The 26,873-nt window shown below is 36.2% G+C and overlaps 6 protein-coding genes across 8 annotated transcripts; 4 read left to right on the top strand and 2 right to left on the bottom strand.

Annotated features, from left to right (window-relative positions):
• The first annotated feature begins 647 nt into the window (after nt 1-647).
• Nucleotides 648-3,385, top strand: LOC125192272 (regulatory protein NPR5-like). 3 transcript variants are annotated; one of them, XM_048089796.1, is made up of 3 exons: nt 648-1,367; nt 1,906-2,849; nt 3,017-3,385. In XM_048089796.1, exons 1-2 carry the CDS (start codon nt 909-911, stop codon nt 2,821-2,823), a joined length of 1,377 nt encoding a protein of 458 aa, XP_047945753.1. In that variant the 5' UTR covers nt 648-908; the 3' UTR covers nt 2,824-2,849; nt 3,017-3,385. The 3 variants fall into 3 exon arrangements, with proteins under 3 accessions (XP_047945753.1, XP_047945752.1, XP_047945754.1); XM_048089795.1 differs by lacking the exon at nt 3,017-3,385 and having other exon boundaries at nt 1,906-2,952; XM_048089797.1 differs by lacking the exon at nt 3,017-3,385 and having other exon boundaries at nt 1,981-2,952.
• Nucleotides 3,386-7,499: 4,114 nt separating this feature from the next.
• Nucleotides 7,500-9,172, top strand: LOC125196446 (mitochondrial fission 1 protein A-like). The gene is made up of 5 exons (XM_048094961.1): nt 7,500-7,518; nt 8,121-8,235; nt 8,591-8,712; nt 8,842-8,905; nt 8,994-9,172. The coding sequence occupies exons 2-5, from the start codon at nt 8,163-8,165 to the stop codon at nt 9,074-9,076; spliced, it is 342 nt and encodes a 113-aa protein (XP_047950918.1). The 5' UTR covers nt 7,500-7,518; nt 8,121-8,162; the 3' UTR covers nt 9,077-9,172.
• Nucleotides 9,173-9,206: 34 nt separating this feature from the next.
• On the bottom strand, nt 9,207-10,682 carry LOC125196445 (AUGMIN subunit 1-like). The gene is made up of 6 exons (XM_048094960.1): nt 10,323-10,682; nt 10,124-10,256; nt 9,897-10,031; nt 9,697-9,820; nt 9,487-9,624; nt 9,207-9,395 (listed from the first exon to the last, which is right to left on the bottom strand). Exons 1-6 carry the CDS (start codon nt 10,627-10,629, stop codon nt 9,294-9,296), a joined length of 939 nt encoding a protein of 312 aa, XP_047950917.1. The 5' UTR covers nt 10,630-10,682; the 3' UTR covers nt 9,207-9,293.
• Nucleotides 10,683-11,086: 404 nt separating this feature from the next.
• LOC125193184 (pentatricopeptide repeat-containing protein At2g35030, mitochondrial-like) lies at nt 11,087-13,528 on the top strand. Its single transcript, XM_048090941.1, has one exon. It carries the CDS (start codon nt 11,414-11,416, stop codon nt 13,277-13,279), a length of 1,866 nt encoding a protein of 621 aa, XP_047946898.1. The 5' UTR covers nt 11,087-11,413; the 3' UTR covers nt 13,280-13,528.
• Nucleotides 13,529-13,616: 88 nt separating this feature from the next.
• LOC125195678 (condensin-1 complex subunit CAP-D2) lies at nt 13,617-20,275 on the top strand. Its single transcript, XM_048093825.1, has 17 exons — nt 13,617-13,794; nt 13,873-14,213; nt 14,365-14,525; nt 14,608-15,790; nt 15,949-16,140; nt 16,716-17,369; nt 17,471-17,647; nt 17,805-17,872; nt 17,940-18,162; nt 18,248-18,347; nt 18,445-18,560; nt 18,640-18,697; nt 18,892-19,043; nt 19,139-19,340; nt 19,429-19,581; nt 19,658-19,751; nt 19,964-20,275. The coding sequence occupies exons 1-17, from the start codon at nt 13,656-13,658 to the stop codon at nt 19,965-19,967; spliced, it is 4,017 nt and encodes a 1,338-aa protein (XP_047949782.1). The 5' UTR covers nt 13,617-13,655; the 3' UTR covers nt 19,968-20,275.
• An 885-nt stretch (nt 20,276-21,160) lies between these two features.
• Nucleotides 21,161-22,820, bottom strand: LOC125195679 (two-component response regulator ORR9). Its single transcript, XM_048093826.1, has 5 exons — nt 22,357-22,820; nt 22,181-22,275; nt 22,018-22,095; nt 21,729-21,799; nt 21,161-21,647 (listed from the first exon to the last, which is right to left on the bottom strand). The coding sequence occupies exons 1-5, from the start codon at nt 22,460-22,462 to the stop codon at nt 21,347-21,349; spliced, it is 651 nt and encodes a 216-aa protein (XP_047949783.1). The 5' UTR covers nt 22,463-22,820; the 3' UTR covers nt 21,161-21,346.
• Between the last annotated feature and the right edge of the window lie 4,053 nt (nt 22,821-26,873).

Consider the following 26,873-nt stretch of genomic DNA (forward strand, 5'->3'; position numbering starts at 1 on the left):
TATATTTTTCTATCATAAAATATTACATATTCGCTTCTTAGAGTTGACTAGCCGACGATTCTATTCTGTTGACAAAAGTTGCAATATATAATAATAGTAATAAAATAAAATTACTTCTTTCAGGAAATTTTTTATTATCATAGTATTAAGTTAAATCCAATGATAGGATGTCCGAACAATCTTAGAATATGACATGAGCTAATTAAATACCTCATTTTTTACGGTAAATTTAAATACTTTAATAATTTCTCCAAAATCAATAGTAGATTAAGTAGGTGAGAGTATTTTCAATTTCCTTGTAGCTTTCATTTTAATTGTTGCTTTTTAAGTAACACTGATATATTCTAAAATTAGTTCCAACTCAAATTTTATACACGAATTAACATGTGTAATTAATGACAAATTTCATAAAAGGAAGGCTATCGACGGTGCATTTAAGAAATATAAAAGGAAAGGCAGTGATAAACTCCAAGAAAAATCATTAATCAGGAGCACTAATGTGTAATTAGAAACATGGTTAGACCTAATTAATTTAATGTCATATGTTTCCATATATTTAAATGTGTAATTAGGCCCGAAATGAAGGACCAAGTTAATGAATAAAAAAAAGTGAAGAATATTAATCTGAGCCGCCCAAAGTAGCCATTTGTATTACTACTCACATCATAGTCTCTCTCTAGAAATATCTCACCACATAGGTAGAGTGAAAGAGAGAAACAAATAAGCACAGCACAGTAGATCATCAATCAACAGAGTTGAATTGAATTGAAGAAGAGGAATCATTAGAACAAGCAAGCTCCTCGACCTCGATCTATCTCCCTCTCTCACTTCAGATATATACATACATACATATATATATCCATCCATCCATCAATCTGCTGCACAGAAAAAGCAAAAAAAAGAAAACAATGAGCCCAGAAGAGTCGTTAAGATCTCTCTCTCTAGACTACCTGAATCTGCTGATCAACGGGCAGGCCTTCAGCGACGTCACCTTCAGCGTGGAGGGGCGTATGGTCCACGCGCACCGTTGCATTCTGGCTGCCCGGAGCCTCTTCTTCCGCAAGTTCTTCTGCGGGCCCGATGCGCAGGACCCGCTCCGGATGGGCCCCGGCCCAGCCTCCTCTCCTCGAGGGCCTGGCCCGGCTGTCATACCGGTGAACTCGGTGGGATATGAGGTTTTTCTCCTCATGCTTCAGTTCTTGTACAGCGGGCAGGTCTCGATTGTACCTCAGAAACACGAGCCGCGCCCCAATTGCGGCGAGCGCGGCTGCTGGCACACGCATTGCACCTCCGCCGTCGATCTCGCCCTCGACACCCTCGCCGCCGCTAGATCTTTCGGCGTCGAACAGCTCGCTTTGCTTACCCAGGTTTTGATTTTTCTTTTTTTTCTTTTTTATTTTAAAAATACGAGTAGAATATATTTATTGGTTGCACTGTTTATCAGCAGTGTTGAAATTTTTGAATGCGGTAGCTAGTAATTGTCGAGGGCGTTGGAAATTGGATCCTTAAAATAAAATTTAGTGATGCGAGTGGGGAGAAGAATTTCTGTTATTTCTTGCTCAAATCCATGATTGAATTAATTGTATCCTCAAATCTACTGCTTTCGGAAGAATCCACGTTTAATGAATTCACCTTCTTCTTTTCAAATTTCTTGATTTCATGTGCTTTTGTTGAATGGATTTTGCCCAACTTTCTGATCCTTCACTGCAAAGTTTCTACATTTGGCTCTCTCTATCTCTAGTCTTGTCTCTCCACAGTGATCACATTAATTATTCATTTCTCCCCACACAACCTAGCTTTTCCCCATTTGGTTTTTTAGTTGAAAAGCAAACCAAAACCTTTAATGCCAATATTGAAATCAAACTACATAATAAAATTGTTTTTGAAATTAAATAAAATGTGCAGAAACAATTGGCTAGCATGGTGGAGAAGGCCTCAATTGAGGATGTGATGAAGGTCCTAATCGCTTCTAGAAAGCAGGAAATGCACCAGCTATGGACCACCTGCTCCCACCTCGTCGGCAAATCCGGGCTCCCACCGGAGGTCCTCGCAAAGCACCTCCCCATCGACGTGGTAGCCAAGATCGAGGAGCTCCGGCTCAAATCCTCGCTGGCGCGGCGCTCCCTAATGCCGCACCAGCACCACCAGCAGCACGACCACCTCGGGGAGCACCTCGACGACCAGAAGATCCGCCGCATGCGCCGCGCCCTCGACTCGTCCGACGTGGAGCTCGTGAAGCTGATGGTGATGGGAGAAGGCCTCAATCTGGACGAGGCATTAGCCTTGCATTACGCGGTCGAAAATTGCAGCCGCGAGGTCGTCAAGGCGCTGCTGGAGCTCGGCGCCGCCGACGTGAATTACCCGGCGGGCCCCGCCGGGAAGACGCCGCTGCACGTGGCGGCCGACATGGTGTCGCCGGACATGGTGGCGGTGCTGCTCGACCACCACGCCGACCCCAATGTGAGGACGGTCGATGGGATCACGCCCCTTGACGTCCTCCGAACCCTAACATCGGATTTCCTCTTCAAGGGGGCCGTCCCGGGGCTCACTCACATCGAGCCGAACAAGCTCAGGCTTTGCCTCGAGCTTGTTCAGTCGGCCGCGATGGTTATATCAAGGGAGGAGGGGAATGTGGAGGAAGGGACGGGGGCGTCTGCCTCCATATACCCCCCGATGAGTGGCCGGGATCAGAATCTTGATTCGAGAATGGTGTATTTGAAGATGAGTGAAGGGGAGGAGACTAGCAGCCATGGAAGCCAAAGAGAAGCAGCTATCAATAGACATGATGCTTCTTCAATGTATCATCATCAGCATCAGTACTGAAAACAATCATAATTCTCTCTCTTGGGGTATGTATGCTCTTGTCTTTTGTTTCCAATATATGACTAATTAGTTGAATGAAATCAATTCCTTTCTCTCATTTCATGGGATGAGGTTTTAGTTGAGTAGTAATATGGATTTTGTCTGCTGTGTCTGTCACTTCTGTTTTTTATTTTCTTTGATGAATTGGATTTAGGCATTAACATGATATACAATGATAAGAAGTTGAGAGATGGGGACAAGTTCAGTACCAGTATCCAAGTTCTTTGCTGTGATGGATGGAGGACACAGGTCAATCTTTTCAACCTGTCAATCCATTTTGTTTCATGGCTACATTTTCAATAAATAAATTTAATTAAATAATATACACACATTATCTATCAAATATGCATGGAATCGATTATTGAATTCAATCATTGTTTAGAAACTGATATATATTATTTTATTGTAGCTAACCTTACCCTCAATTATATTCTAGTTTATATACGAATTTATTGTCTGTTTTTATTCCATTCAATATTATAATCATGATAATTTTTTTCCAAGAATGGATGTTTTGGTTTCTAGTAGTGATGGTGGGGTATTGGTCTTTTGGGACTTTGTTGGGGCATTAGACTTTGTTTAAAACAAATTAATAATTAGAAAGAAGAAAAACAAAAGAGCAGAATTTTTTATAATGAGGGAGGTGAGCTGTCTCTTCCTTTTCTCACTTCTTCTATGTATGATTTAATAATTATGCATATTTATATTACAATTTGTGTGAGTGTGTATACATATATTATAATGCATTTATATTGGGTGATGAGAGGTTTGATTGGAATTTTTGTGGATTTTAAGAGGGGCATCATTTAGCTTTAGACAAATTGATTGGTTGTCTAGCATGAATGCAACATTGAGTGTGACATAACAAAGCAATTTATTTTAGTTGGTAAATCGTGATTTTGGATTCCTTCCATATTTGATCCCCCTTTTGTCTCCACTTTGACTTGTTTGGGGCTCAGCCAAAAAATTATAGCATGATAAGAAATTATTTTATGAAACCCTAGATAGATATTTCAACGATTTTTGCCTTAGAATACTTGTTGATTCTAACTAATAAATTGCCACCAAGCTTATTACTAGAGACTTGTTTCACAAATAACTCATTGCATCGGTATAAATTTAAGTTTGGAATAAAATATAAGGTAATATTGAATTAACATTGAATTTCGAATATCGTATTAATTCTTGTTACCCCTAAATTAATTTGCTCTATCTCTAATTTGTTTATTTTTGGGATTGATATTGACTAGGGCAAATTGCAGAGCTGTTTCATGCATTCTGGAAATAATGTAACAATTTTATTTTTATTTTTTTTTATATAATCCTATTCTACACGTTTGATAGTTTGAACGCCCCCCTAATATTGTCTTTTGAATTAATTTAGTGATGAGATTCTAATGATGGGATAAACAAACACACTCCGTTTTCACTTATTCCATGATTAATTATTTTTCAAATAGTATTATTTAAGTTTCTTCACTTGACACTACCTTCTTGAGTTCACAAACAGTATATGTTGTTTTATCAGATAGTATTAATAAATGGTTCAGTTCGTGAAATCGCTTTTGCTCCCGTGTGAATATTCCAAAAGTTAAAATGAAAAATATTTCCATTTTGCTTATGTCCGTTTGGTATTATGGAATTGAGGATGTGAAATTGGATACCTCAATTTTAATTCAACGTTTAGTACTATAAAATATTTGGAATTGAATTACAATTTCAAATCATCTCGATTTCACATTTTAAATTTCATATCTAAAGTAGATATTTGAAATTTCATACTCATATATATAACTATAAAATTAGACATATTCACACATTCCACACACACAGAGTGTTCATACACCCACACGATACACATACATAGAGTGCACACACTCACGCAATACATACACAACGCAATTTGTGTGTGTGCAATGTGTGATCTATGTATTGAGTGTGTGTGTGTCTATGTGTGTTCAGTGAGTGTGTCTAGTGAGTGTATTATGTGTGTGGTTGCATGGAGTGTGTGTATTGTATGTGTGATTACATGTAGTGTGTCTATTCAATGAGTGTGTAATTCTTTAAATCAAATTATCTTCATTTTATAACCAAACAATGAATCTGAAATTGAATTAAAATTCAGTTCCTTCAAATTCAATTCTATAGAATATCAATTCAATTCTAATTTCATATATCCAACGGACCCTTAATTTAAGTATTTTTCATTCTTATTCATTTTTGTGTGTATGTATTTGTTTAATACAGCTAAAGGAAATTGTTGTTTTCTGGTTGTAGATGTGTACGTATTATTGATCTTCTTATTTCTTTGAACGGGATTATATAGACCGAAATCATACTAGTACTATTACCTAGTAAATGTGACACAGTACTTTTAAAAACCTAGTAAATGTGATACTCTTTTTTGGAGATGTTATACTTTGTGTTTACAATTTGAACTTTGCATCATTAAAAGATGTATTTTTATTCGTAACTAACTGATTCCCATCCATACATAAACCTCTGATCAGTTTGACAAGAGGCATATGTGGGTTCTTTGTTTGTTAGAAGAATATAGTAGAATATAGATTCTTCAAATGGAAACTTTTTGCTAGTAATTTGCAAAATTGGTAAAAATGAATAGCCAAAACTGGTTTTTAAAAAAAATGTAAGTGAAACTCATTTTTTAAAACGCATTACGCCTATGCATTTCAAAACAAATTTTACTTGCACGTTTTATACTTAAGTAAAATTTGAGCAAAAGTACTACTATGACATAACTGCTCAATTGGCTAAGGATGGCGCTTGTTTTCTTAAGGACATGGTTTCAAATCCCTCCTCCACAATTCCTAACCATATTAATTATGATTTTATTTTCTTGGATTTTAATTTGTTTTTAAAAACGAGAAGGTGAAATGCAATAATAAAAGCATGTTTTGGCTACATGTTTTTACCAATTCTACAAATTAAAAAAAATCGGCTTACGTGGGGATGTTTTGAAAAATTTATAAAAAATGAAATAGTACTCCCCCTCTGTGTTCGAGGTAGTTTAGTCTTTTTTGTTATGATAAAAAACTTCATTCTATCCTACTTTATTCTCCTATACTACACTTTAATTTTTAAATATTAATTTCTTAAATTTTATGCTAAAAAAATATCTCAACTAAGGAACGAAGAGAATATATGTGAAGAAATTTGAGATGGTAATTTGCCCCAAATAGTGATAAGGTTGATCCGCCATTATTCGGGATGGAATATCAAATTTTTATTTTTTATAAATATTTTTTTGGTGATGGTTCCACAGTGACGAACTGATTTCTTAATGTGAGAATGAAGTTGCAAATATTGTCATTGAGTTTAAAATTTTAAATTTAATTGAATATAAATCATGCAAATGAAAAATTTAAGTAAATTTGTGGTAAATGTTACTTAACATAAAGTAGTTAAGCAACTGAAACACTGATTTTTTTAAAAAAAAAATAAATATATAAAGCTATATCTAACCAATTATCTACACATATTTACATTTTTTTTTTCTGTTTAGACCCTTTTACCATTTAAAAAGAAAGGGATACTAATATACTATTTATAAGTTCATGAGGAAATAAGATACTAGTATTAGATTATTGCATTTTCCTGAATAAAATAATGAGGAAATAAGAGAGAGAGAGAGAGAGAGAGAGAGAGAGAGAGAGTTTGGATGAAAAGCTTATAAACAATCCCATATTATGCTAAATTAAAAAAAATAAAGACTAGACTTCGTTCAATCAATAATAATGCTGTTGTGATTTAAATAAATCGTGTAGGCCACGCAGAAATAATTTTGGTGGAATAATTACAAGGAAAGGGGCCATCATAATTTATTTTATTGACAGGTTTTTCAATATTGGAGATTATGACCGAAACCAAAATAAACTAATCTGGTGATTCGTTTGATATTGATGATTTCAACTCGTTTTAAGTTGAGATATTCTATAGCCTTAAGAAATAAAATAAATATCACTCTTAATTTATTTATAATGTAAATAAAATAAAATTTATCAATGTACTTTTTTTATGAGCTGTATCAGTTTATATCAGAACGGGCCAAGCCTGATATTTTTAGGCCTATAGATCAGAATGGCCCAACTATTGCAGTCCCCACTAACGTTTAAAAATATTACTACTACTACTTGTAGGAAAAAAATAATGTGTCACGTAATAATTTGCAAGAATAAAATTAGATTGAAAAAATAGCTCATACTACATGGTTCTAATAATCGGCCTTCTGTTCGAAAACTAGTTAACTAAGAATCTAAGATTAACTGTAATCAGATCTTTTGCAATTTTCTAGCGTTACATTCATTTGTACGGCAAAATTGCTAAAAAAATTATACTCCCTTCTGGCCTTCTCCATCCTCGTTACATATCCACTTTTTTTTAGCACGACTTTTTTTAAATTATAAAGGAAAATAAGTTCAGAAAGTTAAGGAAACATGAATCTCACTTTTATAAGTATAATAAGTGATCTCACTTTTATAAGTATAATAAGTGAGTGGAATGGAAGATCTACTTATCATTAGTAAAAATGTTTCTTTGGTTACTTTTGCACAATGGAGTTTATTCTTTAATATTTGTTAATTGCGTTTATTGCGTTTTCTTCACTAAAATTTGTATGTTTATATTTGGATAATCAACGTGCGTTTTGTGGATTTTGAACTTACGTTTTTCTCTGGGAATGTGAAATTTCAATGATCAATCTTGCTCTTTTTGTGTGTGTCAGTGTGTGTGATCCTTTGAATTGTTTTGTAGGCCTTTTAGATGGTTTAGGGTTTATATGCATTTTGAGCTGCAGGAATTGTGTGAGGCTTGTTCTTAAACTAAATGATTGGTTTCAATTTTTAGGTTCAAGAATTGTGCAAAATGTGTTTTGGTTTGCCCTGAGAAATTTGCCTTGGTTGTAGGGTTGTTGATGATTCTTGCCATATCAGGTTTTCTTCCAAACATATTTGCTTAGATTGTTGAACTCATCGTCTGTTGTGGTTTGAGGTGAAATTTGATTTAAGAACAACCTGCTTTGGTGTGACTGATCTATGCGATTGCGAGTGGTTGTGATTGTTAGTGGTCATTGGTTGGTGTTGCAAATAGCCTCCTTCATTGGCGTTTGTTGATTTAGTAATTCCTGTATAGTGAACAGATTCTCAGTCACAGGGTGTACTTGTGTGTGGCCGTCTTCTTCGTTTATATTGTTTTATGAACTATCCTGTGCTTTAGTATCCCACTGTTTTGTATTATTCCAGGGCTGTGAGAGAGAATTTGCAGATCGAGTTAATGATTGTATTATGCGATTGTCGTGGGCTCTTGTTCATTCCAGACAACCTGAAGATGTGCAACGAGGGATTGCCATGCTCGAAGGTGAGTTTACATAGGCTTAATTGAACTTGTTCAACTGTATAGCAGACCATAATAATGAGTGAATGTTTCCTATTTGGCCGTTTCGTCTTATGTATTGCCTTTTCTGCTGCCATTGTCATTTTGCGCTCTTTGGCTAATACATGTGCGATTTAGCTGTCTGTATTAAATATTAATGCCATTATGATCAACAATGCTACTTAGATGTTGGTCGTCTACACTAGCATCTGCCTTTGATGTGCTTCGCATCCTGCCCTCTCATTTATGCTACTTTAATGTAATGTGTAACGAACCAAATGCAGTCGGTCTTTCTATTTTCAGTGAATATCTGCTTATGTGTGTATTATTTTACTGGCAGCTTCACTAACCAACACCGGTAGTCCATTGCAAAAGAGGGAGAAACTCTATCTGCTCGCAGTTGGTCACTACAGGGGTGGGGATTATTCAAGGAGCAGACATTTTCTAGAGCAATGTTTTTCGGTTTTCCTCCTCGTCCTTTATTTTCAATTCTCTTATTTTTTTCTAACAAGCTCGTATTTAGAAATGTAACTTGGGAGACGAGCTCACCAACACTTTGTTCTTTAAGAGTTGCCATTTTTCGTTTTCTAGATTGCACCAGACTGGAAGCAAGCTCTGTCTCTAAAGAAGAATGTTGAAGAACGAATCACTAAAGGTACAACCCCCAAACATTGAGCGGTGAAATGCTTATTAAATTTGGCTTGACCTTGCTCCACTCTTATCTTAGTTATCTTGCATTACAGATGGTGTTATTGGAATGGGCATCGCTGCGACTGCCGTTAGTCTCATAGGAATAGCAGCTGCTGCGTTTGCTCGGAGAGGCTGATCTTTTCTGTAGGGATAAAATGAATGCATTCCTCTGCTTTTGCTTTGTTATAATAGATACAAGCCTCTGATAATCAATTGGAAGAATAATTTGACAGATGTTTTATTAAGTATTAAAAACACTTTCTTGATGTGCTACCAACCCCTTGAGAGACGAACAGAGAGCGTTCTTGATCACGCTACGAACAGACTAATAAAACTTCCAAAGAGTAGAGATTTCACTCAGGAATTGCAGACTGCAACACTTCTTCAAGGTGCTTCTCAGCAGCAGCAAATTGCATCTTCTTCTCTTCAACAGCCAATGCAGCTAGGGCTTTGTCCTGCACACACATAATACAGAAAAAAGAGCCCAATATTCATCTACAAAAGGAAAGAAAAACACACACCAACAGTAAGCCGTGAATTAATTACAGGAGGCAAATCGTGGTAGCTTCGCAGAGTATCAAGGATTGGTTTTGTTTCCTTTTGCAGCTTCCTTCTGTGATCTGCCATTTCCGCCAACACTCCATGCCTGATCTCAGGACTGTAGTTGAGGCGGTCGAGCATTTTCTGGGTCAAAATTATTGCAGGAATCAACACACATCCACCATATAGAATAATGGAAATGATAGTATATATCACCTTGTAGTTAGAATACTCCTGCAGATACTGTGTCCCCTTCTTGTCCAAAATCACCATGCTCGATCTCCAGTGCGCCATCTCTGATTCGGAAGGCACTGTGTCATTCTCAAGCTGCGCCAAAGTTCTGGCGAGAAGCAATGGCAAAATTAGAACCAACAGAGACGTAGCTAGCTCAGCAAACGACTAATAGCTAGATTCACCGTTTCAGATAAGTCAATCGGGCAAGCGCCTTTCGGGTGAAATCAAGAAGCTGTCTGGACTCTTGATTTGCTTGAGCCTTCTTCTCTGCAACTTCATCTTTCCTCTGAGATAGATCAAATGCAGCTACAAGAAAACTAACACCATGTTTCCCTTCATCACTAAAAAAACCAAATTCCTTTGCATCAACATAAAGTGCTAAACTTAAAAACTCATATATTATATATACCTGCTTAGCTCTGTATCTCTAATATCCAACAGATTTGCCACATTAGCAAGAATTTTTGCTGATGCCACCAATTTTGAAGGCAACCTCTCCATTGACAATCCCATTTTCTCCAAAACCTCTCTCATTCTTGCAGCTGTGATAATGATCAAGGGTCAGACAGGCAAAACTGTGTAAACGAAAGCATTGAAGACGACAAAACCTTGAGAGCGATACTCGGCAGATTTGTGGCGGAAGTCATTCGAGAGAATGGTGGCAGCCTCAGTTTGAGCATGGGACCGAGTTACAATATTATGGAGGTAAGAAATGGTCTGAGGGGTGTCATCGAAATCGGGCACGTGTTTTCCAGCATCGTGAAACTGGGAGATGAGCCATATCTTCACTTGTGTGATCCGAGCATCACTGAGACAAGCTGCGCCACTGCTCTCCGGTGAATCACATGGTGTGGAGTATTGCGTCGGAGACGGTGGATCAACATCTCCTATGCTTAAGCTCATTTTATCGTTCATTTTGGAGTCAAAACGTTAATTCATCTAACACATGAATACAGGAAACATGATCACATAGAAATAATAGTACTAATTCATAAAAACACAAAAGTGATACAGATCCTGTTAAAGAAAGCAATTTTTTGTATCACATTACACAATATTCTACGTTAATAAGAAAAAAATAATAAAAAAGAAAAGAACCTGTGGAGGGAGGGGGAGGGGATCATCGTGATAGCGAGGATCGCCGGTATAAACGAAAGACAAACTGAAAAATTAAAAATAAAATCGCATATTTTACGCCACGTAACTCCACTTTCTATTTTAATTTCAGTAACTGTTAAGAATTGATTTTTTTTTTTAAAAGATTGAAATCATTTTTTCATCAATTTTATTAAATGTGACGATTAATATTTGGCGTGGGGTTCTTCAATGATTATCATTCGATTCGAATATCTGTTCCATCACATTTGTAAATTGTAATCCTCCGCCAACACACCTGAGGAGGCAAGCTCACTGCTTGCTCCTTCAAAGCCTCCTGCAGCTCGAACATTAAATCAACCAATTCGTTCTGCTAAACAGGAAGAGAAAACTCACTGGTGGCAGAATAACAATCTTCAGGCTTCATATCAATGCATTGATTCTCTCACTCAGTCCTTTTCCTATTGGAACCCTCCCAAAACATTGGTCAAATTGCAGCAATTTAGGCGTTTCCAACGAATTGCAACAGGAATTGAGGAGTGCAGGAGATAGGAGAGTGTGGTGGATTAGAGAGAGAAAGAGAGGGGAGGGAGGGAATCAGTGGATGGGTTGGGCTGGAGCCTGGAGGCTGGACGAGAAAAGTTTCATAATGTATCGCCAAATTTCAACCCTAAACATTTTTCTTCGATCATCAACAAATTTATGGCATGTACCTTTAAGCTCTGTTTGCTCTAATTTCTATGCACAAAAGTTTCACTTGTTGAGATTGTATCACTCAATGACCGAAGCTGAAAAACAGTCGAAACTATCAATTCCCAGACGAGATTACTCTCTCAAACAAGACGTGGCTAGGGCTAACTGTATGATAACATGCTTATGCGAAGAGGGGAAGATTCGTGAAGCGCGCCAACTGTTTGAAGTAATGCCTGAAAGGGATGTAATCTCGTGGACGGCGCTGATCTCGGGATACATGAAGTGTGGTCTGGTCGGAGAAGCGCGGGAGCTTTTCGACAGGGTTGATGCTGAGAAAAATGGAGTTACTTGGACGGCTATGATATCCGGGTACTTGAAAATGAAGAGAGTTGCCGAGGCAGAGAAGCTTTTCTACAAAATGCCGGATAAGAATGTGGTGGCTTGGAACACTATGATTGAAGGGTATGTCCGAAGTGGTGAGATTGACCAAGCATTGCTGCTGTTTGAGGGGATGGGAGAGAGGAATATCCTCTCTTGGAACATGGTGATCTCGGGGTTGGTGAGCTGCGGAAGGGTGGAGGAGGCGAGGGGGATCTTTGACCGGATGTCTGTAAGGAATGTGATTTCTTGGAATATTATGATATCAGGATTGTCAAGATATGGGAAGGTGGGTGAAGCTAGATTGCTCTTTGATAGGATGCCTGAGCGTAGTGTTGTGTCTTGGAACGCGATGATCACTGGTTTGATGCAAAACGGCGAGCTGGAGAAGGGGAGGAGGTTGTTTGATGAGATGCCGGGGAAGAATGTGGTTTCTTGGACTGCTGTCATAAGCGGGTACACGCAGCATGGCAGAAGCGAGGAAGCTTTGAGAATGTTTTACGAGATGAATAGGAGTCTAAGGGTGAGGCCGAATGAAGGGACATTTGCGAGTGTTTTAGGAGCTTGTAGTGACTTTGCTGGTCTTGTTGAAGGATTGCAATTGCATCAAGTAATAAGCAAGACTGTATACCAAGAAAGCCAGTTTGTGATCTCATCACTTATAAACATGTATTCGAAATGTGGAGTAGTGGCGATGGCTAGAAAGGTGTTTGATCACGGGCTGAGGCACTGCAGAGACTTGGTGTGCTGCAACTCCATGATCTCCGCCTATGCTCACCACGGATGTGGAAGGGATGCGATCATGGTGTTTGAGGAGATGCGGAGGAGGGGTTTCAAGCCAAACGAGGTCACCTACGTTGGTTTGCTCTCTGCTTGCAGCTATGCCGGTTTAGTACAGGAAGGGCTGGATTACTTTGAAATGCTCACGAGAAACAAGTCTATAAAAGTGAGGGAAGAGCATTACACATGCATAGTCGATCTGTATGGCCGAGCAGGGAGGGTAAAGGAGGCATTCGAGCTTATGAAGAAGCTTGGTGGTAGAGCATCAGTAAATAGTTGGTGCACACTTCTGTTGGGATGCAAGATTCATGGGAATGAAGAGATAGGTAAACAGGTTGCTGAGAAACTTCTGGATGTGGAAACAGAAGGAAATGCAGGAACCTATTCTCTCGTGTCTAGCTTATACGCTGCTCGAGGGAGGACAACGAAGGCTGAGATGGTGAAGCTGAGGATGAAGCAGGAGGGGCTCAAGAAACAGCCTGGTTGCAGCTGGATTGATGCTGGGAACAAGTTTCATGTTTTTGCTGCTGGGGATAGATGTAATGAGTTTTTAATCTTTGATCTTCATGAGAAAATGAAGAATATTGGTGACGGTGACATGCTACTTGGTAGTGAATAACGGAGGATATTGCAATACTGAAATCCAAGAGATGAAAATGGTGCTAGCTAGGTAAACCAATATTAGTCACGAAAATTACACTGATTAGGCTAATTTAATTAAGCAGAAGTCGATTACTACTATAATAAAACCTATCGCAGCTCAATGGGCTTACTAATATATGGACTACTATTTTCGATGTGGTGAACAATTTACAGCAAAAGTTGAAAAAAGCTCCAAAATTAAATATCACGGCCCAATGGGCTTACAGTAACACCATTTCTTCTTTTATCATTGTTATTATTATCTGTATTTCAAATTATGCACATTTGTGTTCCCGCTCTTCAAAGCTCCAGATTTGATTTCAAACTCTCTCTCTCTCTCTCTCTCTCTCGAAATGGCTCTACATTTCGTCTTCCCTCAAACTCTCACCTCCCTCGAAGAAGACAACGACTCCGACTGCACACACCTCACTGTTCAAAAGCCATTTCCTGTTTCCTCTCTCCCACCGCCGGAGCTTGAAGAATTTGTCAAAGGTTACCTCTTCGCCTCCTCATTCGCTAATCGATTTTTTTTCCACTTAAATTGACGCCTTTTTTATGCCCTCCGTACAGGTGTTTCCTTTGATTTGTCAGACAAGGAGTTATTCTGCGTGGAAGAGCAGGAGGTTTTCGACCGCGTCTATTCCTTGGTGAAGGGTTTCGCCGCCCTCACCCCCGCTTGCAAGTTCAATTTGGCGGAGGCGCTGAGGTCCAATTTCAGTGTATTATTGCCGAATGTCGACTCACTCTGCCGGCGTGCATCACTTTCGCGGGAGGAGGGGAATGATGACGATCAGTTGGCTGCTGATAGAGTGGCTTCACATCGCAATGCGTTTAAGATTTACTCTTTTTTCCTTGTGCATATTGTGCTTATCGAGGAGTCCAGTTCGGGCTCGGCTAATGTTGCAGCTAAAGTAAGTGCTTAATATGCATCTTTGCAAAGTGTATGCATATAATAGAGCTAGCTTTTGGTTTTGAAATTTACTGATACTCTAAAGTGGAAGTGACTTGATTAGTTTCCTGGTTGAGGGAGAAAGCCTTTCTAATGTTGGTTCAATGTTGTAGGGGTTGGTTTCTGGTAGAAAGAAACAGACTGTGAATTTGTGGAATTGGGATGCTCAGAGAGGCCGAATAATGAATTTAATTGCAAACTCATTGGAGATCAACCTCTCTTTGCTCTTTGGTTCATGCGATCCTGATGAGAATTACTTATCTTTTATTGTAAAGTAAGTGGAACAGGACTTTTCTATTTGTTGCATAAATTTGGAAATGCTGATGATATCTGATGTGTAACTTGGCTTATTGTAGAAATGCTTTCTCGATGTTTGAGAACCCGTCACTGCTAAAAGATTCTGATGCAAAAGATGCATTGTGCCGTATAATTGGGACTTGTGCTACTAAGTACCACTACATAACCCAATCATGTGCCTCCATTATGCACCTGATTCATAAATACGATTATGTTGTCATTCATTTGGCTGATGCCATTGCCGGAGCTGAAAAGAAATATGCTGATGGAAGCCTGGCAACTACCCTTATCCGGGAGATTGGGAGGTCAAATCCAAAGGGCTATGTTAAAGATACTGTTGGGGCTGAAAATATTGGGCGGTTCCTTGTAGAGTTAGCTGATCGAATGCCAAAGCTGCTTTCTACTAACATTGGCTTATTGGTCCCTCATTTTGGGGGAGATTCTTACAAGATAAGGAACGCACTTGTTGGGGTATTGGGTAAGTTAGTTGCAAAGGCCTTTAGTGATGTTGAAGGAGAGATGAGTTCAAAATCTATACGTCTTAGAACAAAACAGGCTATGCTGGAAATCTTGTTGGAGCGGTGTCGTGATGTTTCAGCTTATACCAGGAGTCGAGTTCTTCAGGTCTGGTCTGAATTATGTGAGGAGCATTCTGTGTCAATTGGTTTGTGGAATGAGCTTGCAGCAGTGGCTTCTGGAAGGTTAGTAGATAAGAGTGCCATAGTCAGGAAATCAGCACTTAATTTGCTTATAATGATGCTGCAGCACAATCCTTTTGGACCTCAACTCCGAGCTGCTTCTTTTGAGGCAACTTTAGAGCAATACAAGAAGAAGTTAAATGAGCTCTCACCAAACGACCCCCCTGAAAATTCAGATAACCTGGCATCAGACAATGAGACCTCTGGTGGAGAGAGTGGGGTTGAAAATGAAGAACTGGAGAAGGACTTGAAGAATCAGGATAGTTTGACTGATAGTTGCGTAGCTGAAGTGGCGGATGGGACAGGGCATGTGGATAGTTCTGTACCTGATGTTGGGAATGTGGAGCAAACCAGAACATTAATTGCTTCACTGGAGGCTGGCTTGAGGTTCTCAAAATGCATGTCTTCTGTAATGCCTACCCTCGTTCAATTAATGGCTTCATCATCTTCTAGTGATGTCGAAAATACTATTCTTTTACTTATGAGATGTAGACAGTTTCAAATTGATGGATCAGAAGACTGTCTTCGGAAGATGCTGCCTTTGGTAATTCCTCATTATTGTTATAAATATGATTTTTGAAGAATTACAATCTGTTTCCTTTACAACAGTACCCTCTGCTCTTATTCCAATCTTTCTGTAAGCGTTTGTTCTAAGATCCCTTATATAGGAAATTGACATGTCAATCTCCTGGATGCCAACAGGTATTTTCACAAGACAAATCAATTTATGAGGCTGTTGAGAATGCTTTCATCACAATATATATAAGGAAGAATCCAGTGGAAACTGCTAAGAATCTTTTACATCTTGCCATAGATTCAAATATTGGCGATCTTGCATCCTTGGAGTTCATTCTTGGTGCTCTGGTATCTAAAGGTGACATAACTGCAAGCATGGTAAGCTCCTTTCCTTGACAAGAAGCATTTGAGCTGAAGGATTGCTTGTTGTAGTGTTATATCACACGAGTCGCTTGGCACAATATTAGGTAGCAGAAAATTACATTATATGATAATACTTTGAATTAGTTATTTGGTCTATCATTGTTTATGTTATGTCACAGAATCTGATAAATCTGGAAAGCCTTAACCCACACTATCTGCCTTGAACCACCTAAGGTGCCCTTTGCTTGGTCTGGCTGACTAGGCCAAAACCATAGGACCTCGGAAAGCTGCTTAGGTTGTATACTGAACACTGCTTGTGCACAAGATATTATTTTTAGGAGTGGTTTATAGTATATGATTTATTTAATTCTATCAGAAAGATGGTGAGGCATTGCTTTATGAAATTTTATAAAGGAATGGTAGATTAATATAGCAGAACTGCATCTTCTTGATTTTTATCTCATTGGCATCTGTAGAAGTAGAAGATTATTGCATGATTTTTTAGGTTGTTGCTTTGTTATCTGATATTCTCCTTCTTGATTCATCTCTCAAAGAAGATTTATTTTCTGGCACTTGTTTCTTTTGTCCAGTTATCAGCACTTTGGGATTTCTTTTGTTTCAATATTGATGGAACTACTGCCCGGCAATGTCGTGGTGCTTTGTCAGTGCTGTGTATGGCTGCAAAAGCTTCACCCTCTATTCTTAGCTCACACCTTCAGGACATTGTTGACATTGGATTTGGTCGTTGGGCCAAAGTGGAACCACTGCTAGCTAGGACAGCATGCTCTGCACTACAGAGGCTTTCTGAAGAAGATAAGAAGTTATTGTCTACTAATGGAACTCGTGTATTTGGTATTCTAGAATACTTAATATCTGGCTTTTCACTTCCAGAAAATATATGGTATGCTGCTGCTGATACAGCAATAAGTGCACTTTACATTATTCATCCAACTCCTGAATCTATAGCTGCGGATCTAGTAAAAAAGTCCCTCAAGTCTGTTTTCGATTCTAGTGGAGGAAGTGAATCACAAGCTGATCTGGATTCTGACAACCCCAATGTCCTTACCTCTATGCAAGTTGTAAAGCTCAGCCGATATCTGTTTGTTGTTAGTCATGTTGCCATGAACCAATTGGTTTATATCGAATCTTGTCTCCGGAAAGTTCAGAAAGCAAAAGCCAAGAAAGAGAAAATGGATGCTGAGAACAAAAATCTTGATGTCAGTACCGAATCTGATGTACAGAAGGTAACCAGGTCTTTTATTGTACGGTTCCATGCGGACAATATTGTTCTAGCTTCACTACTTGTTTATACTCTAAAGTCTTATGACCTGTTGATTTCTTGCAGGATGATGGGATCAACTCCGAATTAGGCCTTGCAGCTTCTGAGGATGCAATGCTTGATAGCCTTGCGGAAAGAGCAGAGAAGGAAATCATTTCTGGTGGCAATGCTGGAAAGAACTTGATTGGGCACTGTGCACCTTTTTTGACTAAATTATGCAGAAACTTTAGTTTAATGCAGAAGGTGATTTCATTTTCACATTAGTGTTATTGATATGTTGGAGAGGAAAAAATGCTTGATCCCATATGAACGTGATTAACTTTTTTCTGAAGTTGCTGATTTTATTTTTTTCATGCCCACATTTATATGATGAACTGATGCAAGCTCTCCCTCTTTTCAGTACCCTGCACTGCAGGCATCTGGAATGCTCGCTTTATGCCGTTTAATGATAATTGATGCTGAATTCTGGTAAGAAAAGAATTGCTCATTTGCTACATGGTTTACCTTTGGCCATAATATCGTGTTTACTTCTCAGCGAGTCAAATCTACAACTTCTTTTCACTGTTGTGGAGAATGCACCATCAGAAGTTGTCCGTTCAAATTGCACCATAGCACTTGGTGATCTAGCAGTTCGGTTTCCTAACCTATTAGAGCCATGGACGGAAAATATGTATGCGCGTCTTCGCGATCCATCAGTCTCCGTCAGAAAGAATGCGGTGTTGGTTCTTTCTCACCTTATATTAAATGACATGATGAAGGTTTGACGTGCTATCTCATCCCTCCTTTCTCATTCCCTGCGGACATCATGCGTGGTATTGATCTTTGACTATTAAATCTTTTAAGGTGAAAGGCTACATATATGAAATGGCCATGAGATTGGAAGATGAAGATGGTAGAATTGGAAACTTAGTCAAACTATTTTTTCATGAGCTATCCAAGAAAGGTGAACCAATTACACATTTTTGTATTCTTGAATTGGATTGTTTGCACACTTCTGTATTTAAGAAATGGAGAAAAATTGAAATTCATTTCCATTGTAGGAAGCAACCCTGTATATAATCTACTTCCAGATATCCTGGGAAAGTTGTCCTCCCAGAACTTGAATGGAGAGTCTTTTGGCAATATTATGCAATTTTTAATTGGCTCCATCAAGAAGGTATTACAAGCAAAGCTTTGTCTTCCACTTTTCCATTTGATTCTTGTGTGCATTTGCTTATTTTTTTGTGGATTCTCAGGATAAACAAATGGAATCTCTTGTTGAAAAGCTCTGCAATAGGTTCACTGGTGTCTCTGGTATGGATTACTCAACAATTGCTATATTCCTATTATTTTTATTCTAATGATCACAAACTCCTGTCACTACTGAGGCCCAGTTGTTTGTTTAAAATCTCTCTGTGATGCTGTTTTGTCTATAAACCTATCCAAAAAGGCTTGTATATGCCAATTATAAGTAATGGTACTTCTGCTGATATAACATTTTGCTGCAGATGTCAAGCAGTGGGAATGCATTTCATATTGCCTTTCTCAGCTTGCATTTACTGAGAAGAGCATGAAGAAGCTCATGGAGTCTTTTAAAACATACGAACATGTCTTATCTGAGGACATTGTGATGGAGCATTTCAGAAATATAATTAATAAGGTTCTGACTTGTGATGTGGCTACACCTTCATTCACTTGTTTAAACTTTGTTGCATAACTAGAGTTGCTTCTTAACTTTTTCCAATATTCTCTCAGGGGAAGAAATTTGCCAAACCTGAGCAGAAGGCAATCATTGAAGAGTTCGAGGAAAAGATTGATAAATACCATAATGAAAAGAAGGAACAGGTTATCACTGAAAAGAATGCACAAGTTCATCAACAAAAGGTTAGTAACATAGAAAGCTATGTTGCAAACCAGAAGGAAGCAGAGGAAAGTGGAGAATCTGAAATCACTGAAGGTATGTGCAGCACTATTCATACCAGAAATTTTCAGCATCAGCTGTTTTATTCGAAGTGATTTGTATTCCCGCTTCTGTTATGGAACAGATGAAGTAGAAACCAGCAATTCTGAGGAGGCTGAAGTTTTGCATTCAAAATCAAAACCAACCAGATCAAGAATGCGCTCAGAAGCTTCTAGCGAGATGACAGAGTTGGAATTGGAAGATGATGAAGTCCAATCGCCTTTTATTCCTCTAAGAGGTTATAGGCTTAGAACTCTAATACTACATCTGTAATGGTCCAGTGCAGCCATAGCTAACTCGTTTGCTGCTTGCAGGTGCTTCTAAATCCACAATAAAGAAAAGCAGTATCAAATCTGAAAATATTTATACTGAAACCTCCGCTAAAAGAAACACAAGGTCAAAACGAAGGTATCACACACTCTCACACTCTCCCCTCTACTTTGCATGGATTTGCATAGAGAAAGTAGTCCAGTAATTAGGATCTATCTATTCATTTCAAAGCAGTCATGACCCAATGTCTCTGTTATTATTTCTTTCGTCGCGTATGTTTGAGAAAAATAAGCTTCATATTCCCCATTTGAATGAACAAAGTTATATACTGAAGTTCATGATAATTGCAGGTAAGCAGAGCTGTGTAGGGAGACAATGCTTCAGATGATTCTGGACAAGTTTCATGTTACAAGAGTTGTAGACTAAGATATTGTGAATGTGTAGTATGTCGTGTGTATTCTCCTTGTCTGAAATCTCACCTTTTCAGCAAGCTTTTCTTATGTATGGGCATAGCAGTATAGGTATTGGCGCCATTTCACATCTTGTCAATGAAAACACCACATTAATCTCAAATGTGGTATTACTAAATTTCGTGTATTCTTTTGCCAATTGTTTTTTGCGGCAACCTTTGAAGGTCTTGAATCTCCTACTATTGTCTTCAATTTCATCTGTTTGATAAACATTTAATATGATGATATAACTTTAATTTGAAAATCTGTTTATTGCTATTTTAGAAATTAAAAATTTATGACCATTTTAATTTGCTCTAAGCGGCACTCTTGTACTAATAATTCGCGCCAAAATGCAAGTGATTCCAACAGAAATTATAGAAGAAAGTAGTACTACCAATTTGAGGTTCATGCAGTGGACTATTTATGACAAAGCGAGAGTATATTAGCCAAAATTCACGGATGATAAAATAAAAGACATTCACATAATTACATTTTCCACTTTGGGTCAAATATTGCACTACATTCACATTGTACTAATTTTTTCACTCATTTTCTCTATAATATCACACTTTTTCTTAAAATATGTGGCGAGTTAGAACGTGTCTTTTATTTGCAGCAGAGTAAAATCTGTGGCGAGTTAGAACGTGTCTTTTATTTGCAGTGGAGTGGGTATTAACTAAGTGTAAAGACTTAATTTTGTCTTATCAGTTTACTTTGACATAACAGCACATTATTCGCCCTTTCCATTATAAAAGAATAAATAATTGGCTTATTTTGATATCATATAGATACATAGAAGCGGTTGGAAAGTAGTGTATGCTAGTACATTTATACATTTGAATTCATATGATACACAACTATTAATTTAGTATTTGTTTTTCTTTAGTCAAGACCTACTATTTTCAATTGGCTGTGAGTTGGTTGCTTCGTCCACTCACCTAACATGATCATCATACAATACCAATAAACGAGTTTGGTAAAAGAGAATCAAATCAAATCCAATCCCAATAAACTCATAAATTACCCACTAATAATACAATATATATGTGTATGCATGTATGTATCTTGTATCATCCTTGAATTAGTAAATAGAAGTACAAAATTGGATGTAAATTTTTCTACTTTGTCAAATGTGTACAGATATATTCTTCATCATTCATGATGAACCACACCCCTTGATTTCTCTCCCTATACAATATCTTACAACCTCACCAAAAAAAGCAAATATAAAAAAAGAGTTATATTTATAAAAAAAGAACATTATGGAAAAGAAGAAGAAAATTAGTTGGACATAACAGTAAGACCATTATTGTATCTAGGCCTTGTTCTGTCTGGTGATAGCCCTTCATCCATAGACTTCCTTTTATTGTTATTGGTGTTGGATTGTGGTGTTTGCTGTGGCTGTGATTGTGATTGAGATTGAGATTGGATTTCTGTTTCCACTATTTCTTCATCATTGTCTTGATTTTCATGGTTTTGAGTCTCTTTGCCCATGGTTTTCATAATGTGGGGCTTAAGCTTGTTTACATCTGCTAATCTCACTGGCTTCAGAAAAAACTCCTCTGCCCCTTCCTCTAGGCATCTGTGTAGCAAACAATATTTCATTTAGTCACATCTTTATTAGTATTATCCAATTGAAATTGAGGATTTCACCATTGTTTACCTGTTGATCCTTGAGGGGACATTCTCAGATGACATGATCACCACTGGTATATCTCTCAGAACTGCTGATTCCTGTCCAATTTGAGATGCAACATTTTTATTACTACAAGCATACAATAATAAGTAAATGTCCCATCAACATCTTACTATACAGAATTAGGTATCAAATCATTCAACAAAATCTTGGCAGGGCCATATTTTTCCACAAAGTTAACCTCTATATTCATTCACTATCCAAAAATCTCACCAAAACAGACAATTTGAATTGCAAGATGGCAAAGAGGAAATACCTTAATTTTCTTGAGCAAATCATAGCCTGTCATTCCAGGCATACAGTAGTCTGTAATAATAAGATTAACTTCCACCTCCTATAATAAAATCACAAAATAGATTCAATTAGTAAAACTCTGCTCAATATAAAGAGAGAGGGTGAAGAGAGGGAGTTTTAATTACCTGATTATTTTTGGGAGAGAAAATGGCTTCATCAGAGTTTCCTTCATTCCAACCAAGAAATTCCAGAGCTTTGCTACCAGAATCAACTGTAGTAACTGCCACAAGCAAAAGCAAAAACTAAGCAAACCAATTTGTTTTCAAGAAACAAAACCAACTCAATGAAAACAATTAAGTACCATGGTAAGAAGTCTTCTTAAGCAGCATCTCAATAAGCTTCCTATCAATCACACTGTCATCAACAGCCAAAACATGAAACTGAGCTTCTGCTGCAGCCAATCCCATTCCTTCAAATTTGTCACAACCCCCAAAAATAGAGCTAAAAATCAAAGAAATGAGGGGTTGAAGAAGAAGAAAGTGAGGAATGATTAAAGAGGGGGAAAAAGGTTGCTTCTTTTCTTTCTCTAGTGGGGGTGCTTTTCTATACTTTGTTTTAGGCAACAGTTGAAGGAAGGAAATGGAGATGAAATGGAAATATGAAGTCCCACCAAAATCTCACAACCCACAAAGCAAGATCTGACCAGATTTCAAATGAAGATATATGCCTCAAATTTTCCAACTTGGAATTTGAATTACAAGGCAAGCAAGAAAGAATAAAGAAATGTGTGAGCATATGCATTCAAATCAAAGATTGATTCTTGAATGAGAGAAAATTGAATAGAAAAATGAAGGAGTTTTTATTTAGGGGATAGGGGGTCCCACCAAAATCCTCACAAGAGATACAGGTGATGTCAGCATATATAGGTTCCCTTTTTTCCTGGTGTGAAATCATGTGCTCTTTGCCATATCTTGAGCAGGTGCAAAGAGAGGGCAATTTCCTTTGATTCTCTTTTAAGATTTGCTTCCCATGCCCATCCATGCCCATGCATGTCTTACTCCATGCCTTTATCTATTTATTTCACCTTTTACTTAATTTAATATTTTATTTATTCATTTTCAACATTCCATTTTTTCATTTTGCTTTTTTTTCTTCTTTTACTTTTACCACCTCAAAAAAGGTTTGTGTATACAAAATCTGAAAGGTTAGTTGTTTAATGTGAGTATTATATGCAAGAATTACATATTTTTTTTGTCAAATTGAATGCATCTCTTCAAAGTAACATGATACTACAAAAAATGAAGTAAAAAAAAATAGTATTAGTGATTAAAATTCACAACAATTCGATGTTTAGTAGATTGCATTTAGTTTGTCGTATAAAATATAAATATAGTCTTCTTTTTTTTATCGAGATAGACAATTAGTCGGTAATAGTACTTGGTGAATCAGATTTGAAATGTATAACGAGCACTGAAATATTTACCAAGCACTATATGTTGCTCAGTATTCCAACGTTTTTAATTTCTTAAAGTAGTTATGTCCCAATTGTTTAATTTTTGCATTACTTAGCCTTAATAAAATTCCACTCACCCTTTTCCGTGTGTGACCCCATTCTGATGTGAAACGAGTTTTGATAGCATGTAATTAAGATAGATGAAGATTTTGTTGATTTCTCTCTTTTGCTTTTTTTCTTGGGAAATCTTAACTTTTCTTTGATTTAGATTTGCAGCAATCTTGATATGTTTGTTTTGTAAGTATGTTTTTAGACAAGTCTAAGATAATTCACTTTTGAAAATTTGGTTAAATGTAATTTTTTTTGGTAGAAGACTTTCTTCACTATTCCAACGCGTGGTTGCTTTACATGATATCTACAATTTGCAAATGATTTTAATGGTCCAACAAACTTTAATTCTAAGGTATAATTTTTCATTAAAAATTTATTGCTAGAAAAAAACATTTCATCCATCCCTCAAAATAGTCTCTCTTTTACATTTCAGTTCGCCCCACAAAATCAGTCACTTTCATTAACGGCAAGTTTCTCTCTTTTTCAATCATTTATTTTTCTATCTTTCTCCTACTTTATTAATTTAGTAATATTAAAATTTATGTTATTCCCAAAGTTTTCATTTTTAAGACAGAGGAAATATTATTTTCTGACATATATCTTTTGAGAGGAGACAGTGTGAATTATTCATTTGTTTAAAATTTTGACATCCGCAGCCCCTCTGTTAAGGGGTGGTGGTTTAGTATAGTAATGTGGTTTGTTGAATTATTACAAGCTAACAAACATTTGATGAGGAGTTAATATTTTGCAAACTTTAGTTATATTTTTTAAAATTAATAAAGCAAGCATGCAATCTCTTAATTACGTGTCGATATTCAAATTACAAAAAAAAATTATTTAATTGTTCCATATGTCAAAAGCTATTAGCCATGAGCCCATGACTATGATAATTATAACTACAACAAGATAGATACGGTCAATATTTATTTCCTGGACTTTTTGAATTTTTGAATGAGTCATGTTTCTTAAAGAGGATGAAATGATACTAACCTAATGCATTAAGTTTCCATGAAGTTAATTTTGATAATCTAGAAAATATTGTACTGTGTTTTGATAACAAGATATATAATGAAAAAAAAGGGAGATAGATTATTGGTCATATTAGTCATTTCTTCGTCAACTCTCTTGTTTTTGTTGAACTCATTTATACAACAAAACACTAAACAAAATAAACATCTATATAAGTATTAGTAGTACTAGCAAAACAGCTATGTTGAGCTACTACGTATATACAAGTATACATAAATTATAATGCGAAAATACACTAGTTTTATTTATCTATCTATTTTGCTTTCTCAAATTCATCAATAACATTTTCTTGACACATATTTTCAATAAAAGCAACTATTGTTTTACGGCAATAATCTAAACTTTGCAATTAAACTATAGAATGAGGACAACAATAGTAATTAGTCTAACATAAAAAAAAAACAAAAAACAATAGTAATTAGTCTTTCAAGGAAAACTTAATTAGACAATGGTGAATTAATCTTTAATCCAAAGTTGATTGATATGATGCAGTACCCACATATCCATATTAATTACCCATGCCATGTGCTCCATAATCAAGGCAATTAATTTGATTTGGATTTGATGACAAGAAAATGATGTTAAACTACCCTTGTTTCACACCTAACGTAACTCATTTACTTTACTTAAATAAAAAATCAGTTCATGGACCCAAATTGAGATTTGCCAGTTAAAGTATCCTCTGATGAACATAATATGTGTCATATGAGGATTTGTCGATAAGATTAAGGATTATAATTTTGTTAGTATATTATTATTAATAATTGATTTTCTCTTTTCTGCGTGTCTTCTTCTTTTTTCTTTTGAAAAATTAAATAAATATAAAAATATTTAGTAGTATATAGTATCTTGTCTTGTGAGAAACCGATTTGTAACAAATTAATTCCATACTAATCTATATGCTAAGAGTTCGATTGACATCCATTAATTAGATAAATATGTCAACTTGGGATCGCATGGTAAGAGTAATTAAGGAATATCCATGTTTACGACACCCTCACATATAATAAATAATAAAATAAAATCGCAATATTTGTATTGATTCTTTGGATTATGCTTACCAGTTACCACCTCCCATTATTAATACAAATCTTAATTATAACCAATATTAAGTACATTTAATTTAATATTTTATCAAACAATGAATTACAAATTTTTAATATTTCAACACAAATTTCAGTCAAATATATTACTATCTTATACTTCAATACTTAGTCAGTTAGTTGTAATATATGATTAATTGTATTGGTTGAACCCGTCAAACGGGAAAATGATGTCAATGGCTAATGTTTGACTTAGTTTAGTTATGCATTGTTATTATTAAAAAATCCAGAATAAAAAGTTTGAGTGATTTGGGGGTTAAGAGCATCCGCAAAAGAAGTCTTCTTTAGTTGAGACAAATTTGTCAATAAAAAATAAATCTTTTACTTATTCGTGACCTTTTATTGTGTCTCTTAATTTTAGTTTGGATACAATTAATATTGATGCTTTTAAAGTATGTGATATATTTAAAAACACAATTAACGTTTTGAATTGAATAAAAAATTTCCTTATTTGCTCTTTCTTTACAACCCCAAAATATCTTAAAAAATTAAAATGGACTTTACCTCTCTTAATTAATATATTATTTTTACACAAATCATATATAAAATTAAAGGTGATTTTATAAGAATACTAACAAAATCTCAATGATATGGGTTCACACGAAAAAAGAGTATCAATATGTATATATCTATGCTTACTTGTAGTATGATATTGTTAATTGCAGCGTTACGATGATCCAAGTTCAATGTATATAAATAATAATGCTAACTTTAATATAATATGTATAGAATATCGAAAATAATATACTAATATGTAAGTGTCTTAATATGTATATAATGTCGAAAAATAATATACTTACTAAATATGTAAGTGTGTTTTTGAATTCGCAATGATGAAAATGACAATTTTCCAACAATTTGTTGTATGTTATAGTGTATAATGATCCAAGTTCTACGGGCATGGTGATCTAAGTTCAATGTATGTAATATCGAAAAATATATATAAGTGTGTTTTCGTATTGTATATTATATATGTGTTATACGCATGATGTCAAAGTTTTTTAAATATCTTGATTTTATTAAATTACAACTAAAATCATCAAATTATAAATTAAAATGAATATTAAAGCACGGGAATTCTTTTTAAAAATTAAAAATTATTAAAACATATATCATTATTTTGTCTATCAATATAATTAAAAATTAAAGGAGAAAGTGTTAAATTGGGTTTTTGCTCAAGTT

The sequence above is a fragment of the Salvia hispanica genome, chromosome 6 (assembly GCF_023119035.1).
Source record: "Salvia hispanica cultivar TCC Black 2014 chromosome 6, UniMelb_Shisp_WGS_1.0, whole genome shotgun sequence".
Lineage (NCBI taxonomy): Eukaryota > Viridiplantae > Streptophyta > Magnoliopsida > Lamiales > Lamiaceae > Salvia > Salvia hispanica.

What these genes read in the sequence shown, in the direction of transcription:
- LOC125192272 (XM_048089796.1), top strand. Translation starts at nt 909, where the DNA reads ATGAGCCCAGAAGAGTCGTTAAGATCTCTCTCTCTAGACTACCTGAAT. An exon ending in AGCTCGCTTTGCTTACCCAG is followed by an intron (nt 1,368 to 1,905) that starts GTTTTGATTTTT and finishes TAAAATGTGCAG; the next exon opens with AAACAATTGGCTAGCATGGT.
- LOC125196446 (XM_048094961.1), top strand. Translation starts at nt 8,163, where the DNA reads ATGCGATTGTCGTGGGCTCTTGTTCATTCCAGACAACCTGAAGATGTG. An exon ending in AGGGATTGCCATGCTCGAAG is followed by an intron (nt 8,236 to 8,590) that starts GTGAGTTTACAT and finishes TTTTACTGGCAG; the next exon opens with CTTCACTAACCAACACCGGT. An exon ending in TTCTAGAGCAATGTTTTTCG is followed by an intron (nt 8,713 to 8,841) that starts GTTTTCCTCCTC and finishes TTCGTTTTCTAG; the next exon opens with ATTGCACCAGACTGGAAGCA.
- LOC125196445 (XM_048094960.1), bottom strand. Translation starts at nt 10,629, where the DNA reads ATGAACGATAAAATGAGCTTAAGCATAGGAGATGTTGATCCACCGTCT. An exon ending in TGCCGAGTATCGCTCTCAAG is followed by an intron (nt 10,257 to 10,322) that starts GTTTTGTCGTCT and finishes TCATTATCACAG; the next exon opens with CTGCAAGAATGAGAGAGGTT. An exon ending in GCTACCACGATTTGCCTCCT is followed by an intron (nt 9,396 to 9,486) that starts GTAATTAATTCA and finishes ATGTGTGTGCAG; the next exon opens with GACAAAGCCCTAGCTGCATT.
- LOC125193184 (XM_048090941.1), top strand. Translation starts at nt 11,414, where the DNA reads ATGGGTTGGGCTGGAGCCTGGAGGCTGGACGAGAAAAGTTTCATAATG.
- LOC125195678 (XM_048093825.1), top strand. Translation starts at nt 13,656, where the DNA reads ATGGCTCTACATTTCGTCTTCCCTCAAACTCTCACCTCCCTCGAAGAA. An exon ending in CCGAATCTGATGTACAGAAG is followed by an intron (nt 17,370 to 17,470) that starts GTAACCAGGTCT and finishes GATTTCTTGCAG; the next exon opens with GATGATGGGATCAACTCCGA. An exon ending in TAGGTTCACTGGTGTCTCTG is followed by an intron (nt 18,698 to 18,891) that starts GTATGGATTACT and finishes ATTTTGCTGCAG; the next exon opens with ATGTCAAGCAGTGGGAATGC.
- LOC125195679 (XM_048093826.1), bottom strand. Translation starts at nt 22,462, where the DNA reads ATGGGATTGGCTGCAGCAGAAGCTCAGTTTCATGTTTTGGCTGTTGAT. An exon ending in TAAGAAGACTTCTTACCATG is followed by an intron (nt 22,276 to 22,356) that starts GTACTTAATTGT and finishes TGCTTGTGGCAG; the next exon opens with TTACTACAGTTGATTCTGGT. An exon ending in TCTCTCCCAAAAATAATCAG is followed by an intron (nt 22,096 to 22,180) that starts GTAATTAAAACT and finishes ATTTTATTATAG; the next exon opens with GAGGTGGAAGTTAATCTTAT.